The following is a 19,527-nucleotide window of genomic DNA, read 5'->3' on the forward strand; positions in this document are numbered from 1 at the left end:
AATTTGGAAAGCTAAAAAATTTTGCCACTCTGCTTCCATATTCAGCATTCATTATGGAAACAGCAGTCTTTATTTACTGCATCATTCAGTAATTCCATGCATGTCAAGTGAAGGCAGGAAGGGATCAATGGCGTAAGACATCAAAGAGCTTACTGAGGGAGAAAAAATATATACCCAAAACAAAAAATCTAATTTTGTGAGACAGAGTGGGATGAGTAGGGAAATGAGTGGGGAAAAAATGTCTCAGAAATTCCCAAGAGGGAGAGGATTTCTGGCTGCAGAGATTTCCGGTTGCAGATTTCTGGCTGTATCCTCCTCTACAAAGGTAGAAGAGTCTCATTGGAATCTAGTTCACAGTTCTAAACTGAGAGAGACAGTAAAGGTGGAGAGGTCACAGGCATAAACCGTTCTTCAAGAATTTAGAGATGATCAGAAAGAGTAAGGTGGGATAATAGCTGCAAGGAATAGAAAGAAAAAGAAGAAATTAATTTGTTTCAAGAAGAGAAGAGAAAGAGCCAGGGGCACAAGAGCAATTAAAAGATGCAACAAACATTCTGGAGGAAAGAATCATTTCTCAGACTCATAGCACACACAAGCGGAGGGGGCTCAAGTTCATGTGCCTGAGGTCCTTTTTATGTGCCCACACTTAGCAGCTACTGAGCAAGCAATTTAACCTATCTGGTGCTCTTAAACCATTCAGATGGGGAAATAAAATTGACTCAAACTTTGGGGTTTTCTTCCCCCTTTAAAAAATCTGATGTTTAAGTGAGATAAAATCTGGAAGTCACCATCCCTAAAATTACCATCTATGAGTATGCCATTAAGGAGAAGAAACTGTGCAACTGCTCATTGTTAAATTAATTGCACTAACCAAAGCTTCCTTCCAGGAACCTCACAAGAAAACAAATGTGCATGAGAAATATTTCAAACCTGCTGAATGATTGCTATGCATTAAAACCAAAACACACTAATAGTTGTATGAAAGCGGCTAACAAAATAAAAATCCAATTCGTAAGATTCACTGTGGTCAGAATAGTTTGCTCCATCCAGACCAGAAGTAATAGCATACATAAAATATCAGGTGAGAGAGCTGTTTCACTGTAGTCCACCCCACCATTGAAGTTAAATTCCTTCTCTCTAATGAACAGACTGTGTGGACACAACAGCTCAAGTGGACTCAAGGTAACTGTCTGGGTCCACAGTCCTATTTTGAAGATTCAGATCTTGCTAAGTCTCATTCCAAACACAGGTGGAAGCCACCTCCCTGTGCCCTCCTGCTTCTTTCTCCCCAGGTCATGTCTCTCAAATTGGTTCTTTGAGGGCCCCTGGTAACTGTTCTAATTTTCTCTTAGGAACTTGAATGGTGCTTCTTCAGGTAATTTCTGGTGCATATATTCCAGGATAGACATCTGCTAAACTCCCAGTTAAATGTTCCCACTCTAAACATCTGTAAAGTGTCCTTATTTCACAGGGAACTTTGTGTTTTCTGAACAGGTGCCCTTAAGGATAAATGACTGTTTTCCTTGGAGACTCAAGTACTGAAATAGGATATGAAATTCCATAGCAGTAAGCACTGTAAAATATTCATAACTGCCCAGTCCAGCCTTTTCATGGCCTTTTACTAAAACTGACAGGCGCTTATATAATTTGGTCCATCGGAAGCCCACACCTTAGGATTCAAGGCTTACTGCAATAGCCCTACTTCTCACAGCCTACCATCTAGGAAGGGGACCTAGGCTGCTAAGGCCCTTGTGCCAGTCTCACTAATGTATCTGCTACCAAAGAAGGCCAGGTATGAGCCCAATGTTCTGAGCCATCCATGTTCAAGGTTAGAGCACCGCAGGTGAGTTGCTGCACACTCCGTGGCAGTGTATAACACTTCGATGGCCACTGTATCACTGCCTCCATCTACCAACATCTTTCCTAGGGACTCGTGAGCATCCTCACCGAGCACCTACAATGCCAGTTTCACTGACCAAAGGTGGCCCATCATTGGCTAGGTTTCTCACCCATGGAAAGTCTGAGAAAGGGTGGAACTCCTTTAGTCCCTGACATGTCTAATCCCTCATTTTGCTGAATACAACTATGTGCTTGTGAGAGTACCAGCTATCATGAAGGAAACTTTGGAGGACAATTTCTAGATCAAATGATTAGTCTTCTGCTTCCTTTGGGTAGTACATCATGTCCCATTGGTTTGTGTTGGTTCCTTTATCACATGCTTACACATATATATGGAATTTTATATATACACATATGCACCCCAATACCTCTTGGAAGGCTACATCTTCTCATGCAATCTATTATTTATATCAATTGCCCCCCCAAAATGAAACTATAATGCTTTAACTACTATAGCTCAAACTATTTTTAGATTTCTGGTAGGTCAAGTGTCTCTCCACTCTTCATCTTTTCCAAAAATGTCTGGGTGTTTCTCACTACTTTATTATTTCAGTCACATTTTAGAGTCATTTGGCCATCTTCCAAACAATGTATCTGTGTTACATTTATAAGTAAATTTTGGAAGAATTATTTTTGTGTGAAACAAAAATACAAATATGAAAAAAATGACAACTGTTTGAAAGAGTGTTGAAAGAAAATCATTCTCTGTAACAACAAACCCAGTAAGGTGTTACTTCCCCACCACAAGATTTCTTTCCGCACTGTTAGGAGAAAATGAAATATTTTCAACATTGCTTCATTAGTGTATGATTTTGCCAGCAAAAGAGCAATGAGAAAAGAACTCTTATATACTTGTGGAGGAAAGTATGCGATACACACTCTGGAAAACAGTTTAGCCATATATCTAAAACCTTTACCAAGAGTGTTTACTAGTCTTTGGCTCATTAATTTCATTTTGGGAAACCTATCTTAAACAAATCATCAGATATACAATTTAATATTTATGTACAAGATGTTCCTTGTTAAATTATTTAGCAAAAACAAAACATGACAAAACAACAGATATAACCTAAATTAGTGAATGATTAATAAAAGGCAAATAAATTAGGGCTTATTCAAATGACAGGTTATCCATCTGTTGAAAGACAATGTATTTGTTCCTCATATTAAGCAGGGAAAAACAGGATTTTAAGTATTACATTCAGCATGACCCAAAAGCAACATGTAAAAAGTATATACATATATATATGTATATATACATATATATATATGTATGTATGTATATATATGTATGTATGTATGTGTGTATACACACACATATATACACATACACACAGCTATATATACACCAGAAAAACATATGCTGGCATATATGGCAGTTCAGAACATGGGCTTTGGAAACAAACAGACCCAGTTCAAACTCCAACTGTGCTACTTTACAGTTGCGTATCCTTGGGCAAGTTAGTTAACCTTTGTGTCCCTCAGAATGCCCACCTGGAAAATGAGGATAAAATACATGGTACCTACTTTACAAAGTTGAATTAACATTAAATGCATTAACTCATAAAAATGGCCTAGCACCAAGCCTGCCACACTGCAAACACTCACTAACTACCAGCTATTATTAGCATCAATAAACATGGAAAGGAGCAGAAAGAAATGTACCAAAATGCTAACAAGGTTTATCTCTGGGTGGCAAAATTCCAGGTCCTTTTAATTTTCTCTTTTATACTTTTTGTTTTCCGAAGTTTCTCTAAGTATGATGGAATCAGAAAGAAAACTGTGTTATGAAAAAGAATATTTGATTGATTATTAGGAACTGCCACGCGCACAGGCGGATGAACACAGGAAGACCGCAACAGACTAGTCAGAGAGCGCGCAATGCCTTCCGCGCATGTCCGCGTTCTCTGTGGCTGCCGCCCGCCCCCAGAAGCCTCGCTACTCACAGGCGCAGTCCCTCGGAAGCCGTCCTCCCCAGTGTTGGTCACAGGAAACTCGCCCTGCCAAATGTTGGCATAATGTTGGCCTTTCGGCTGCAGTTTGTTGCCCCAGGGGAAAAGTCTGTCAGAAGAGACACAGGTATCAGCCTGTCAAACAGGCACAGGCTTCTGGATTAAAGTCAAGAGAAGGAATGCAATGAAAGAGAGGGCATTGCTCACTTGTTCTGAGTGAACTACGTTTTACATTTCAAATATATAAATAAATAAAGCTTTTAACCAGAACTGTTTTGTTTTTGAAACTTCCGCACAACCAGCTCATGTCAAGTTCACCACAATCTCCGTGTTTCCCGGGTACTAGAGAGGCCTGCAATAAGTCACATAGCTAAAAGAAGGGCTTATAGAAGGCTGGGAAAGTAGGCATCATTGTGGACTTATATGGTAGCACAATCAGGCAGTATCACACCATACTTTTTTAAAAAGCCTCTGCTATTTTAAGGAGCCTTTCCTAGAAGATGTGACCCAAACATGAGCTTTCTCTCTCATGGTTCTAGAAGCAGAGAAATACCACTGCTTCAGGACATGCCTAAAATAAGAAAATCCTAAACGCAAGGCAGCCTGCCAAGAGGCTCTGAGGAGGACTCTGTAAGATCATAGGGAGATGAATGCGTGAAGCACCCTTTGGGGCTGCAGGGAGCCCACTTCACCTGACACTTTGGTGACCCAGGCATCAGTGTCTCCTAGTAAGTTCATGCAGGTGAAGAAAGCCTAGGAAGAAAAAGCTCTTGTTTTCAATCAACTTTCTAACCGAAGTAAGTTCCACAGATTTAGAAAAAGGTCAACACATAGGCAAAATGAGACCCTCTGAGTACCTGTTTTGCAGGCCTCCTCGACAGCTGTATTCCCACTCAGCTTCCGTGGGCAGCCGCTTTCCCGCCCATGTGCAGTAGGCCACGGCATCGTTCCAGGAAACGTGCAGAACTGGATGATGAGGCCTGGGGAAGAGCAAAAGCAGAGTGTAGAGGGGCACGAACTAGAACAGGAAACAGAAACCAGCTTCAGCAAAGTGCCTATAATCACCCTCAGTCCAATCTGGGTGTCCAATCTCAGTCCAATCAAACCCCCAGCTGTGCCACATCTGTCACCATCCACCACAGGTGTCTGACATCCGAGGCTCCCAAATGGGTTATAATCCTCCTTGGAACTAGACTTAAAACATGTCCTCCCCAGCAGGCAGGCCTAGACCCCTAGAGAATCTCACTTGGTACACTGGGTGTGGAGATGCACCCCCCATGTCCCCCTCGAAGGAAGGAGTGCTGTTCCAGCTGCTGGGAGTGCCCCTTCAGGGTCTCCCACAGCTGTGGAGAGTCACCTAAGAACAGCCAATGACTAACCACAGTAGGGGCATAAAGGTCCAGCCATTTCAGAACACCCACAGCTCTGTCCTACAGGCCCTATTTACCCCAAAGCCCTCAAAGGGATCAGTGGGGACTTCTTGGGCCTACATTATAATCTCAACTTTTCCCTCTGCACAATCTTGCTTTTCCCCTCCTCTGCACAGGTTGCTTGGCTTTAAACTTTGTGCCTTTCTACTACAGATTAGTCAGCTATATGCACCTCCTGCTAGCAGATACCAAATGAGTATTTTTTCTAAGGGCATAGAAGGATAAGGAAGGTTAAGGGGAAAGTTTGCAAATAAGGGGATCCGCACGTTCATACAGCACTAGATAATTCTAATTCCCTGTTCACCCTTTTTCAAGTGAACTACACACTCCTAGTCCATTCCTTAAACACCTCTGAATTCCCTCCAGCAATTACACCATGACTTTCATTTATTCCTTCAACAAATGTTTACTGAGTACCTGTTATGTGTCAGTTACTGTTTTCAGCAGAGACATACTTTGCTAAGAAAATGTACTCAGTGGAAAAAATACATTCCCCTCTGGGTTTTCCTTCTGCCTTAGCTTTTTCTTCTATTAAGTTCATGAAAGAAAATACCATTTGGGAGCTAAGAGGCCCAGTCAACCTGTGGTGCCCAAGAATTCTATGACTTTCTGCCTCACAGTCTATTTCTACCACAAAGGCTGCCAGCTCAGGCTTTGCAAGGTTTCTTTCTGCCCTTCGTCAAGGGGCTATATCCCTAAAGCTGAACTTCATGAGCTCTTAGCTCCCTGACAATGAGGGCAATAACCAGGGATGTTGTTAAAAATAGAGGCTCAAAATTCCCATCAGAAAAAGTGGGTTAGGAGAACAGTTTTCTTAGGCTGTTGAGATGCTGAGTCCTGACCCAACCTTTCTCCATCTCCAGGGCTTAAAGTGCTACTCTATTTTTGCTTGAGATAATTATTTCCTTGCCACCCTGGAGACTGGCTGACCGACTTGCAGGTCTGTGGTTTTTCAGTCAGATGGTGGCCTCAAAGTATGTCAGTCCAGGACTGGAGATAACATGAATCCTATACCCAAGGCTTGAGTTTCCACAGTGACCACCTGGCCAGACACAACTACTTATCCACAGCACAGATGGTCTTCTTCCTCATCGTGACCCACTCATAGGAGAGAGCAAACAGACAGGTTGCAAACATTAAATATGTCAAGAGATTTATAATAGGCCTGTCAAAGGGGGGAAAAATTTGCAAAGCAAACTCTTTGAGAGGCCAAATGAGGAAGAAAGAGGTCACTTGTTACGAGCCTTCTATGAGTTAGAACAGTGTTTGGATCTCCCCATATGTTATTTCCTGCTATGTTATTTTCCTACCAACCAACGAGAGTTGGTCATTAGCACTCTTTTACAGATGAAGATGGCCACCGAGTTCCTTTTCAACAGCACAGGAATCTTTTTGGCAATTAAAAATGTCCACCAGGGAAAGAACCACCAGCCTCACCTGTGTCGAACAGTAGAGTCTGGTCCTTCTGGGTGTCTCCAGTTAGCGCCTTTAACAGGTAACCACCAGGGAGCAGCTGCAACCTCAAAGCAACACCCAGAAAAGCTGAGGTTAGTTAGGATGACTCTAGAAAAACAATGACTCAGTATGTGCAGAAAAAAATCTGACTTATGATCTTCAACTTCCATATCAGTTACCAAACAAATACTTTTACCAGACCATCAAAAATAAATCTTCAACAAAAAAGTATTATTTCATATCAAAAAGCACCACAATGACTGAATAGACATGTATTTAAATGATGTGTATCTCCAAGAATTGTTTAAAAGAGGAAGGGCTAGCTAATCCTCTATAATCTCTAACAAGTGAGAGACAGGTAGTACTGCTCCTGTTTAAAACATGGGGAAACAGAGTTAACCTTACAAGTATGTGCTGGGCTGAAGGTCCAACCCAGGTGGTCAGATATCAAGCTGAAGCATAGGGTGAAAAGCTGCAGTGTGCTTTCAAAAGACCCTGGTTCAATTTCTAGCCTAACATCAGATGTGCAGCCCCAAGCAAGTTCACTGTTTATCTGGCTTCATCTGCAATATGGGTGCAGGACCCTGGCCTCACCTACCTCAGAGGTTGAATTAGATAGGGAAGTGCTCAGCCAGATGTTCCCAGGACCTTAATTCCTACTTTACAGTTCCAGTTACCCAAGTAAAATTTAGTGACTGGTTAAGAGCTTGGCTTTGGAACCAGTCAAAACAAGAGTCAAATCACCCACGATGTGACCCCTGGCAACCTACTGAACCTCCCAAGGCCTGTTTTCATACTCTTAGATGGAGACAGTAACAATACCTACCTCATGGGTTATGACAAGGAGGAAACATAACATATATGAAGGGCTTACGAGTATGCCTGGCACTAGCATGCACTCAGTACAGAGAACTCATCTCAACCACGGCCTCATGACAGGAGGAGTGTCATAAAACATCTTCATCACCATTGTTCCTAATACTAACCAAAGAACAGAAATTTGCACATGACTCTTGTAATATAAACCGAAGTAGACTCAAGATTGTCCCCATGACAATGCTACTGTCAGTCATTTGCTCCCTGATGAGCTGGGTTGAGTGGAAGAGAAGGGGGAAGTGTTTCTGCTAACAATTACAGCAATCACTGAAAAGACCAAACTCTGTTCTTGTTCTTTTTTTCATATCAGCACAATCAAAACATTCATGGGATTCCAATCACAACCTGATGGGAAAAAACAAATTCTCTTATATTTTTCAATGATACAGGCATTATGTCCTTAAAGGACACTATTGCAAGGTGTTTTATTTTTCTGAGACCAGGAGAGGCGAAAGGCATGGCTTATTTCTGTTTCAAGTATGGCGCTGCAGACACTTAAATCTGGGGATGTTCTCACTGACTTGACTGCTGGATGCTTAGGGTCCAGCGACAGCTAACCCCTTCCATGTCAAGGGCAAAGGTGCATAGAAAGCCGAGGTTTTCCCACTTTCGAGTTTCAGTAACTTCAGATCACTCACCCAACCCCAACCCACCCCCAGCACTGATCAGAGAGGGCACCAGAAGTTCTATTTCTTAAAATAATAAAAGAAGTAAAGAAGACAAATGTGACAAAATGTTAACCTTTGTTAAATCTGGGTGGAAGAAATGAGATTGCCTAATTTTCTTGTACCTTTTGTGTTTTGAAACATTTCATCAGTAGCAACTATTTTTAAAAAACTGACTTACTGATCTATTCTACTACTGATGGGCATTTGGGTGGGTTCCAGTTCAGGGCTATCTATTATGAACAGTGTTTACTTCTATCAACATTTTTAGGTGCTCCTGACTTTCAGCAAGTATACATATGCATTTCTGTGGACTGCACACCACAGAGTGGCACTGCTGAATACGTACAGCTTTAGCGAAGACAACCAAACCCAAGCCCGAATGGCACATGTGCTCCAAGGTTTCCAGCCCCTTCTTCAGAGGGGAGCTTCCATGGACCTGGCTGATGTAGAGCAGACCCTGGTACGGCTGCTCCAAGGGCCTCTTAGACTGTTCCCTTTCCTCTCCTCTTCCCCTCAATTCACTCTGGTTACAAATATTTGCTGAACACCCACTGTCTGCCAGCACTGAGCCTGATTCCTAAAAGAGATCTTCCACTCCAGGAATCCTCAGAGTATGAGTTAAGACAGTATATTGAGGGGCACCTGGGTGGCTCAGTCAGTTAAGCGTCAGATTCTTGGTTTCGGCTCAGGTCATGATCTCGCGGTTTGTGGGTTTGCGCCCCACGTCAGGCTCTGCACTAACAGCGCAGAGCCTGCTTGGGATTCTGTCTCCCTGTCTCTCTGTCCCTCCCCCGCTCACTCTCTGTCTCTCTCAAAATGAAAGTTAAAGACAAGACAGTATATCGATAGTTTTTAAATTATTTTGTTTATCTTACATGGTTCATTGCACAAAGTGGGGAACAAAATGTGGACCTAGTCACTTCATTTTCCTTTAAAAATGTCTACAAAACTCAAACTGGTGGATCTAGGTACCACCTTACACACACTAGTGCTATAGGTCTGACTCAGTTTCCTCCCCACCACACACACACACTTTCTCTCATTCTAAATATCTGCTTTTCACTTCTCCCAGGATTTCTCTTCTCTGGAACCTTTCACATTATCTTAGCAACGCATCCCAAACAGACCCCTAGCTTACATGACTTGAATTCATGGAGGTTCACAATGATCAACAATCTCAGGGATGTGCACAGTGAAACACGAAGAACAGACTGGCTTGAGATGGGGAGGGGACACCACGGTAACACTGCCCTCGTCCAAAGGCCACAACCTAGTTTTTCTCCAAGATACTAAGACCTGAGATAAGTATGCAAAGATAGATCTACAGTATTATAGTATTATTTCTAATTAAAAATTACAAAGTAACCCAGCCTTGGCAGCCATCCATCCAAAGGAATACTGTACAGTTATCAAAAGATACTCCGAGGTGGAAATATGTATATAATGTGTTATAAAGATAACCTATAGAATAGGATATGTATTTGATTCTGTAAAATATATGCATACGAATGTGTATGTAGTATACTCAGAAAAAAAGTCTGGAAGAATATACTTGCAATTATGGGGGTCAAGACTAGAGGAGTAATATGCTTTTTTAAGAATGAGTGTGTATTACGATAATAAGAGTTCTCAACCTCAGCAATGACTGACATATTAGACCAAGTAATTCCTTGTTGTAAGGGGCTGTCTTGTGCCCTGCAGGATGTTTAATAGCATCCCTGACCTCTTCCCACTAGATGCCAATAGCACCCTCCCCCTAATTGCGGGAGCCTAAAATGTCTCCAGACATTGCCAAATGCACCCTGGGAGGTGCAAAATAACCCACTGCACTATGGTAATCAGGAAAAAAAAAAAAAGATTCTCTTTCTTAAATGTTAATATATAGTTCATAGAGGCATAGTGGTAAGAGCATCCTATCCTGGAGCCTGGCTACCTGAGTCTGAACAATAGCACCACATTTTACAAGCTGCATGACCTTGGGTTTCTTAGTTTAACCTTTCTAGGTCTCAGTTTCCTCATTTGTAAAATGGGATAATAATACTTCTATCCTCTTCCTTGGGTTGTTGTGAGAATTAAATAAAGAAATGTACATAAAGAGCTTAGAACAGTGCCTGGTACAGAGTAAGAATTACATAAGTGTTAGCTCTCATTATTACTGTTATTCATTTACGCTATTGCATGTTGCAATATTCTCTTAGAACTTTTGAAGAATATATATTCTATCAGTGAAAATTTGCCCCCTAATACTTCTTCAGCATGAGCCCCAGCCACCCCCCAGTTCAACCTTTTCAGAAGATAGGCTGAGAAATTAGAACATGTGTCATTTCCAAAGAATTCTCAAGAAGAGTGTATAGTTGTCATCTTTCATCACAATCATGATGTGAGAACCATCTACACATAAACTAACCCATTCCCTGAAGCAAGTAGCACCACAGAGTTGGGGGGTGGGGAGGAAGGGGGTAGGGTATAGAGGATGCAGGAGGAATCCACAGTCACCAAGTCCTAAGCCAGACAAAGCTTTGGGACCTATAAGAGTACCTATACCACATGCCTATCTGTGATAAAGACCTTAAGTCTTCACTGTAATCATCAGATACATAGTCAGGAACGATCTCCCCATCTGACACATGATGAAGAAAAAATAGGTAATCAAAGTCACCCCACACGAGAGGACCAGTGCAATCAGAGGTAGGACATCACTTATCCTGGGAATCACGCTCTGGGAAAGCCATGATGTTTTCCAGCCCAATTTTAGGCAAACCCCATCCAATGTCACTAGATGCCTTCCTTTTTCCAATTGTTACTGTTAACACTATGTTTTTAAAAACTTGTTCTTGAACTCCTGGTTGTGTCTTGAAAATAAATGCTATCCTACCATGTTGAGGAACTTATGAAACAAATAACTTCTGGGAGCCATATATGAGTCAGCTAATCAAGGTCATACTGCAAATTATGGTATGTCTAAGCTCCTTTGCTTCAACAGCAAGGGTCTGCAGGTGTGTTGCTCACAGAGTCGAGCAGACTGGCATGTATGATAAGCCTCATCCTACAAAGAGGACTTTTTTTTTTTTAAATGTCGTTGCCCACCTACCCATTTTCTGTTCAACTGAGACAATTCCAGAGTTACAGCACTCCCTTATAACCAGGGGGAAAAGGATTTTAACTTGACCTATTTCTACTCAACCATCTCCATAGCAACTGTCTTGGGTTTTAAGTTGAAACAGCTGTACCAGACAGCCAGTGACCAATTACAATGTAAATAGAAGCCATGTGAGTATTGATGTCCCCTTGAGAAATGGACTTCCTGGCGCAAAGACATCTTTTCTCACCTCTCCCTAGGGAATTGTAGTAACAGTTTAAAGAAAAGAAATGGAGAAGATATCAAAGGCATCTTTATTCTTGCCAGAGGTGGTAAATTATGCTTCTTATAAACACACAGCCTAGAATACAGTCGGCACAGGAAAAAGAGCACTGTCTAATTATGCATATTCAAGTGTAAAGATGTCAGGTTCACAACTTTACAGCTGTTCTCTTAAAAACTAAATGCATTTAAACAAGCAAATTAAAAAGATGGACATTTCTTGAAACAGTTTAAATATGACAGTTACCCCTATAAAAACAGCCTGGGAGAAGTTTCAACTGACACTAGTGAACAATGAGAAATTATAGACCTGTTCAAATTCATGAAGTGTAAGTTAAAACCGGAGGAGAATCCAGCAACTGAAGGAATCAAACAAAATAGAAAGCACACAGTGAGTTAAAAATCTCTTCCTTCAGGGGCCCCTGGGTGGCTCAGTCAGTTAAGCATCTGACTCTTGATTTTGGCTCAAGTCATGATCTCAGAATTTGTGAGTTCAAGCCCCACATTGGGCTCTGTGCTGACAATGCAGAGCCTGCTTGGGATTCTCTGTCTCCCTCTCTCTCTTCCCCTCCCTACCCATGTGTGCGTGCTCGCTCTCTCTCTCAAAAATAAACAAACAAACAATTAAAAATAAAAGAACTAGGCTTTAATAAAGAACAAAAATGAATTCATCATTGAAATAGGTAGGTAGTCAATTCTGAGAGCTTATTTTAAATTAAATCCTAAATTAGGTATTCATTAATACAATTTGTGTGACAGAAAAAGGCATACTTTTTCACACAGAGTACAAATATTTATGAAATTTAAGACATATATGAAAATTTTCAATACTTTTTGCTTCAGTTCTTAGTGAAATTCCTCATGCTAGAATGCACTACATTCCCACGGCATCAATCAGTATACTCTAAATATTCATTACACATCCTTAAGAGAGAAGTGGGTAGATAGCCTATATATAGTCATTCACTATATGTAACATGAAAAAAAATCGCTCAAAGAATCACTGGGCTCAAAGAATCCTTAAATATGATCTAGTTTGCCTCCTTCTCTTTTTTTGATCTTATTTTTCCTTCCCTTCCCCCACGTTCATCTGTTTTGTTTCTCAAATTCCACATATGAGTGAAATCATATGATATTTGTCTTTCTCTGACTGACTTATTTTGCTTATCATAACACACTACCCATAAGAGACTCTTAAATACAGAGAACAAACTGAGGGTTGCAGGAGGGGAGTTGTGTGGGGGATGGGCTACCTGGGTGATGGGCATTAAGGAAGGCACTTGTTGGAATGAGCATTGAGTGTTCTATGTAAGTAATGAATCACTAAATTCTACCCCTGAAACCACTACTACACTATATGTTAACTAACTTGGATTTAAATAAAAAATAAATACATTTTAAAATTTTTTTAAAAAATAAAATAAGTGCTCTAGTTTACCTCTCAGTTGTATGAAGAAAGTTGATTCGGGATTTTTAAAAAAAAGAGAAAGAAAAGGATTTTTTTTAATATATTTTTTTTTTACTTCTTTAGGCAAAAAGGTGTCCACGTAAATCAACATAACAGCAATTTGATAATACTCAGCAGAAGACTACATCATATGCACACACAGCGAGGAGACCGGCTGAGTTGCTTAGCTTATTTGTACATCCAGAGGAAGGAACAGAATGTAGTCATTAAAAATTATATGCAGGAAAAATGTAAAAATGTAATTGCTTAGATAAATGTTTACCCTACACAGAAAATGAAAAAAGCCACTTATAAGTAAGTATGTGTAGACAAGTCTACTTAAAAATGTGTTTACAGACAGACACCATAAACACACCCCAAGAAAAGATTAGTAGTACATATACTGAAGTGTTTGCGATGGTTATTTCTGGGTAGTGAGATTATGGATAATATTTAATGTTCTTTTGTGGGCACCATTTTTAATTTGTAAATTATCTACACTGAACATATTTTTACTCAGCTTTTCTGTTTTCTTTTAACAGAGGTAAAAGACTTAAGTTTACAATGAAAAACCAAAAAATAATCAATATTAAAAATATTTATTAATTTAATTAAAAATTATTTATATCCACCATTCTTCTGCAAACTTTATTTTTTTTAATGTTTATTTAATTTTGAGAAACAGAGAGCAGGGAAGAGGCAGAGAGAGAAGGAGCAGAGCATCTGAAGCGGGCTCTGTGCTCACAGCAGATAGCCCAATGCAGGGCTCAAACTCACCAACCGTGAGATCATGACCTAAGCCAAAGTAGGACGCTAAACTGACTGAGCCACCCAGGTGCCCCTGCAAATTTTATTTTTATATTCATCTTCCAGTTTCATCAATCAGCATACACATTTTTACATATTTTTCCCAAATTATATATTGATTGTTTTCATTCATTTTACTAAATATTTTCCTATTTTTAATCTGGACTTCACAACAAACATTTTTAGTGGCCACACACAATATTTTTCATCTTGATATATCATAATTTACCAAATAATCTCCTAACACTGAACCACTCAAGTTATATTAAACTTTGTTGCTCTTGGGGGAGGGGGGGGCAGCTATTACAGATAACAATACAGTAAATATCTTCAAACACCTTTACTTACATTTTGAATTTTTTTTGCTTCTGCTAAATTTCCAGAAATAGTACCTAAGAGTATATCTCTATAGTTCTTTCTAAAACTCATTTTTAAAAATCTTCAACATTAATAGATTTTGTGAGTAGTTTCCGTCTGCAAAGAGGGCTGAGTATATGTAAAAAAAAATCATGGCACTCCACAGCAAGGTATTTATTACAATTCTTTACAAGGAGGCTCCATTTAGGCTCCTTAAATTGTTAGTGGCTTACTTAGATCCTTTTCAATGTATAATACAGGGAAATTGCAGAAAGTCTGAATGCCATTTGATTTTTTTCTTCATGCCTTCCAAGTTCTGAAGCTTCTGAGAAAAAAAAGGGCAAACAGAAGACAGAATGTAGAAAAAGCATCCTAAGAACGGGAGATTTTGGAGGTAAATCAGAAAATGAATAATCCTGCCTGTTTTTTGGAAAAGAGAAGAAAAAGAGGAGAATCATCACCCCCAAAAGCATCATGATAAAGGGGACAGGACTCTTGCTGCAAAGGCAGTCAAGGTCCACAGTCAGAGATGATCTATCTACTTCCTAACTGTGGTTTAGCGACAGGCATCTGCAGAGGGTCACACAGCGTGGTGGTTCAACTCCTGTCCCTTGAAACTAGAGGCTACTAGGGGCACCTGGGTGGCTCAGTCGGTTAAGCGTCCGACTTCAGCTCAGGCCATGATCTCGCGGTCTGTGAGTGCAAGCCCCGCATCGGGCTCTGTGCTGACAGCTCAGAGCCTGGAGCCTGTTTCAGGTTCCGTGTCTCCCTCTCTTTCTGACCCTCCCCCGTTCATACTCTGTCTCTCTCTGTCTCAAAAATAAATAATAAATGTTAGAAAAAAAAAAAAAAAGAAAAGAAACTAGAGGCTACTACTGAGCTAGCCCATCTCAGCCTAGGGCTGCAGGACCACAGAACAAATTCTGAATACTCCACAGGGCTAACTTCTTCAGGTTACCAGCCCGACATGTACATTTCACCCTGCAGCTGGACACTGTGCCAGAGGCAGCATAGTGAATGCTGATTCTCCTTGTGGTGACAACACACAATATAGGAAACATATGCATAATTTTTAACAACATTGTGTATCTTGCAAAGCTCTGCTAGAGTTGGGGAAGCAAAGATGAGCTTGGCAGGGAGTGGAAACCTGGCTCTACACTCAGGGATGCCATGTTTTCCCAGTATGACTGCATGCTTAACACAGGCATGCTTACAATGCTGCAGGGTTTTAAAGGTGGGATGGATCTGGGAGGCCATCTATTTAAACTTCCTCATTTTGCAGATGAAAAAATAAGCCCTGAAAAGCAGCAGGCAAAGCCAGGAAAAGAACTTACAACTGCAGATTTTCAGTTCATAACTCTTTTCTACTATCCAAGCATTTTCCAACAGCTGTTTCCTAATAGTTTACAAGATGTTGGTAGGTGAAGGGGGAGATGGTGGTGGAGGTGGGGAGGCTCCACAGTCACAGCAGTCTAAGTAGTTAGGAAGGCACAGGGTCAATCAAGTTAAACAAGTCTATTATTATATTATTATTATTGCAGAACTGTTCAAAATCTTTAAACTGTAACATGTAATTAAGTTTTGAATAAAGGGATATAGTATGCATCTGAGCCAAGTAGTTCACCAAGTTGTTAGTAGGTTCCAACCCTGCCTCTCCTGCTATTTACTAGCAATGTGACATTGGGCAAGTTACTGAACCTCTCTGAGCCATGGTTTCCTCAATCAGCAAAATTAGTACACTAAGAAATCTTATCTAATATACTAGATATTAGTAATATACTAGTAACATCTAGTCAGTTTATTACTAGAAATCTATAAAATTAATTCACAATGGGGGCGCCTCGGTGGCTCAGCCAGTTAAGTGTCCAACTTCAGCTCAGGTCACGATCTCACAGTTTGTGGGTTCAAAGCCCCAAGTCAGTCTCTGCACTGACAGAGCCTAGAGCCTGCTTCAGATTCGGTGCCCACCTCTCTCTCTGCCCCTCCCCCGTCCATGCTCTGTCTCTCTCTCTCTCTCTCAAAAATAAAAATAAACATTTAAAAAAAAAACTAATTCACAATGGTTTCATTCACTCATTCATTCATTCACTCAATAAACATTCCATGAACATCTGCCCTACGCCAGCCCTGTGCTGGGCCCAGGAGGTGCAGAAACGAAGCATACAATCTGGGGTTGAAGGCAAACAAATGAGTAGATGACTTTAAGCCTGCATTAAACACTGTACCAAGAGGAACTGGATGAGCTATGGGAGCCCAAGGAGGGGCACCCAACCACAGTCAGGGGATGCTACTTTGCAAGTGCTTCCCATAAGAGGTGAGAAGGAGGAGCAAGTGAAGCAGGGAAGGAGTGGGTAGGGCATTCCACACAGGAAGCTGCCTGCATTGTAAGTGTACTTCACTTAATCAGAAAAGTTGGGCATCAATATTTTTGGTTCAATAAAACATACCACAGATCTTCAGAACCTTAGATCTGAATGGAATGTCAAGAGGTCACGTGATTTCAACTTTTATACCCAAAGGCATCCTTTCTACAGTGTCCCTAGGAGGATAGGTAAGGTAGGATAAACACTGGTCCTCATGTGATGGAGCAGTCCAGATTTACACCTGTTATCCAGCATAATTAAGAGCATCCCATTTCACTCTCAAAAGTGTCCTGATTTGGACAATAAATTGTATGGTCACTCTATCAATAGATGGTCTCCCTGTCTCAGCTTGAACAATTCGGGTGACCGACACCACTTCCTCACAGGCAGTCCCTCATGTCTAGGTCATTCTAGTAAACAGAAGATTCCTAATCAATGGTTAAAATGAAATGCCTTCCAGAGGCCTTCCAACTGCTGGCACTCATTAGGCTCCCAAGGATCACATGGAATAAATCAAATTCCTTTCAGATCACCTTTCAGACATTTGTAGAATAATTATAATTCAGTCAACTCTTAGTCTTCACTAGGTTCAGTAATTTCTCCAACCTTCTCCAGGTTCTCTACCATCTCAAAGGCAATCACCATCTCCCCAGCTTCTCAGGCCAAAACGTAGTAGTCATACTTGAGTCCTTCCTCTCCTTCTCCCCTTATGGGTTCAGATGTACTTCCAAATATCAGACCACTTTGAGCATCTCTACTCCTTTTTTTTTTTTTTTTTTAATTTTTTTTCAACGTTTTTTATTTATTTTTGGGACAGAGAGAGACAGAGCATGAACGGGGGAGGGGCAGAGAGAGAGGGAGACACAGAATCGGAAACAGGCTCCAGGCTCCGAGCCATCGGCCCAGAGCCTGACGCGGGGCTCGAACTCACGGACCGCGAGATCGTGACCTGGCTGAAGTCGGACGCTTAACCGACTGCGCCACCCAGGCGCCCCTTTTTTTTTTTTTAATTTTTTTTTCAACGTTTTTCATTTATTTTTGGGACAGAGAGAGACAGAGCATGAACGGGGGAGGGGCAGGGAGAGAGGGAGACACAGAATCGGAAACAGGCTCCAGGCTCCGAGCCATCGGCCCAGAGCCTGACGCGTGAGCATCTCTACTCCTACCACCCTGCTCTACAGCAATCAAGTCTCACCAACTGTGACAAAACCCATGCAGAAGCCAGAGCAACCTCTTTACTTTTTTTTTAATTTAAATTTTTATTAGTTAACATATAGTGCAGTATTGGTTTCAGGAGTAGAATTCAGTGATTCATCAGTTACATACAACATCCAGTGCTCATCCCAAGTACCCTCCTTAATGTCCATCAACCATCTAGCCCATCACCCATGCACCTCCCTCCATCAACCCTCAGTTTGTTCTCTAATATTAAGAGTCTCTTGTGGTTTCCCTCTCCTCTCTTCCCCACCCCTTCCCATATGTTCATCTGTTTTGTTTCTTAAATTCCACATATGAGTGAAATCATATGGTATTTGTCTTTCTCTGATTGATTTTGTTTAGTGTAATACATTCTGGCTTCATCCACGTCATTGCAAATGGCAAGATTTCATTCTTTTTGATGGCTGAGTAATAGTCTACTGTGTATATATACCGCATCTTCTTTATCCATTCATCAGTCAACGAACATTTGGCTCTCTCCATAGTTTGGCTATTGTTGATAATGGTACAGAGCAGCCTCTTTAAAATGTTAACTAGGTCCGGGGCGCCTGGGTGGCTCAGTCGGTTGAGTGACCGACTTCGGCTCAGGTCATGATCTCATGGTTTGTGAGTTCGAACCCCACGTCAGGCTCTGTGCTGACAGCTCAGAGCCTGGAGCCTGCTTCGGATTCTGTGTCTCCCTCTCTCTCTGCCCCTCCCCCACTCATGCTCTGTCTCTCTCTGTCTCAGAAATAAATAAACAAAAAAATTTTTTATTGAATGTTAACTAGGTCCAATGGCTTCTCACTGCACTGAAGAAGAAACCCAAACTTCTCTGAGGCTGCAGAGCCCTATGTAATCCACTTGCCACCTATTTTTCCAACCTAACCATCAACTTACATCACAATCCCCCTCGTTCATCACTCCCTCATTACTGGTCATGCTGGCTCCTATTCCTCATTTAGGTTTCCGCTCAAGTGTCAGAGAAGCCATCCCAGACCCCACAAATAAAAGAGCCAAAAGAAGCCGACCACAGTACATTACAGCCACTTTCTATCCTGTTACTCTCTTTACTTTATTCATAGACCATTAGCATAGTCCATTACAACTTCACTTGTTTAGAGTCTTACAGAGTTAAACCTTCAAGAGACTGAGGACTCATACCTGCTTCCCTGTTGTATCCACAGCACTCAGAACACTGCCTCGCCCATAGCACATACGAGATAAACATTTGTTTAATGAATAAATTCACCTGTTCCTGAGGTTTCCATGTTTTCCAAACCCCTCCCCACTTTGGGTGAGCATGTTCTGGATAAATACCAGTTTTAGATATAGTCTTTCAATGGGATGTCCTTTTGTAAAGAGAGAGACTCAGCTCCTGGCTTATGAGTTTTACACAGTGGGAAAGGTCCTATACTGGTTCTCAAGGACTAATAGGTAGGTACCACCCTCGACATTATCCAGAATTGAGGCAAACCATTTCCCCTCCTGGGCCATAACTGCCTCATCTATAAAGAAAGTGTTTTTTGCCAAATGGTTTTGAAAGTTCCATTGACTCAAAATTCTCATTTTTGCATAACTTCTTCTTAAAGCTGGATCTCTCCTAGGCATGACTCCCTACTCAATAGTCAATCTTTGTCTCACTTTAGAGGTTTACAATGCAGACACCAATATTTAGGAGGTACGGGGATGTGAGAATCATTATTACTTCTTCA

The 19,527-nt window shown here is 41.1% G+C and overlaps 1 protein-coding gene across 1 annotated transcript in view; it reads right to left on the minus strand.

Annotated features, from left to right (window-relative positions):
* Positions 1-19,527, minus strand: part of SUMF1 (sulfatase modifying factor 1) — a 97,632-nt gene that overhangs the window by 42,122 nt on the left and 35,983 nt on the right. Inside the window, exons 4-6 of the mRNA XM_007076618.3 lie at positions 6,719-6,801; positions 4,709-4,831; positions 3,846-3,960 (exon numbers count right to left, since the gene is read on the minus strand). Coding sequence (XP_007076680.2) covers positions 3,846-3,960; positions 4,709-4,831; positions 6,719-6,801 — 321 coding nt within the window. The remainder of the gene's footprint in view (positions 1-3,845; positions 3,961-4,708; positions 4,832-6,718; positions 6,802-19,527) is intronic.

This window comes from Panthera tigris, chromosome A2 (genome assembly GCF_018350195.1).
Source record: "Panthera tigris isolate Pti1 chromosome A2, P.tigris_Pti1_mat1.1, whole genome shotgun sequence".
Lineage (NCBI taxonomy): Eukaryota > Metazoa > Chordata > Mammalia > Carnivora > Felidae > Panthera > Panthera tigris.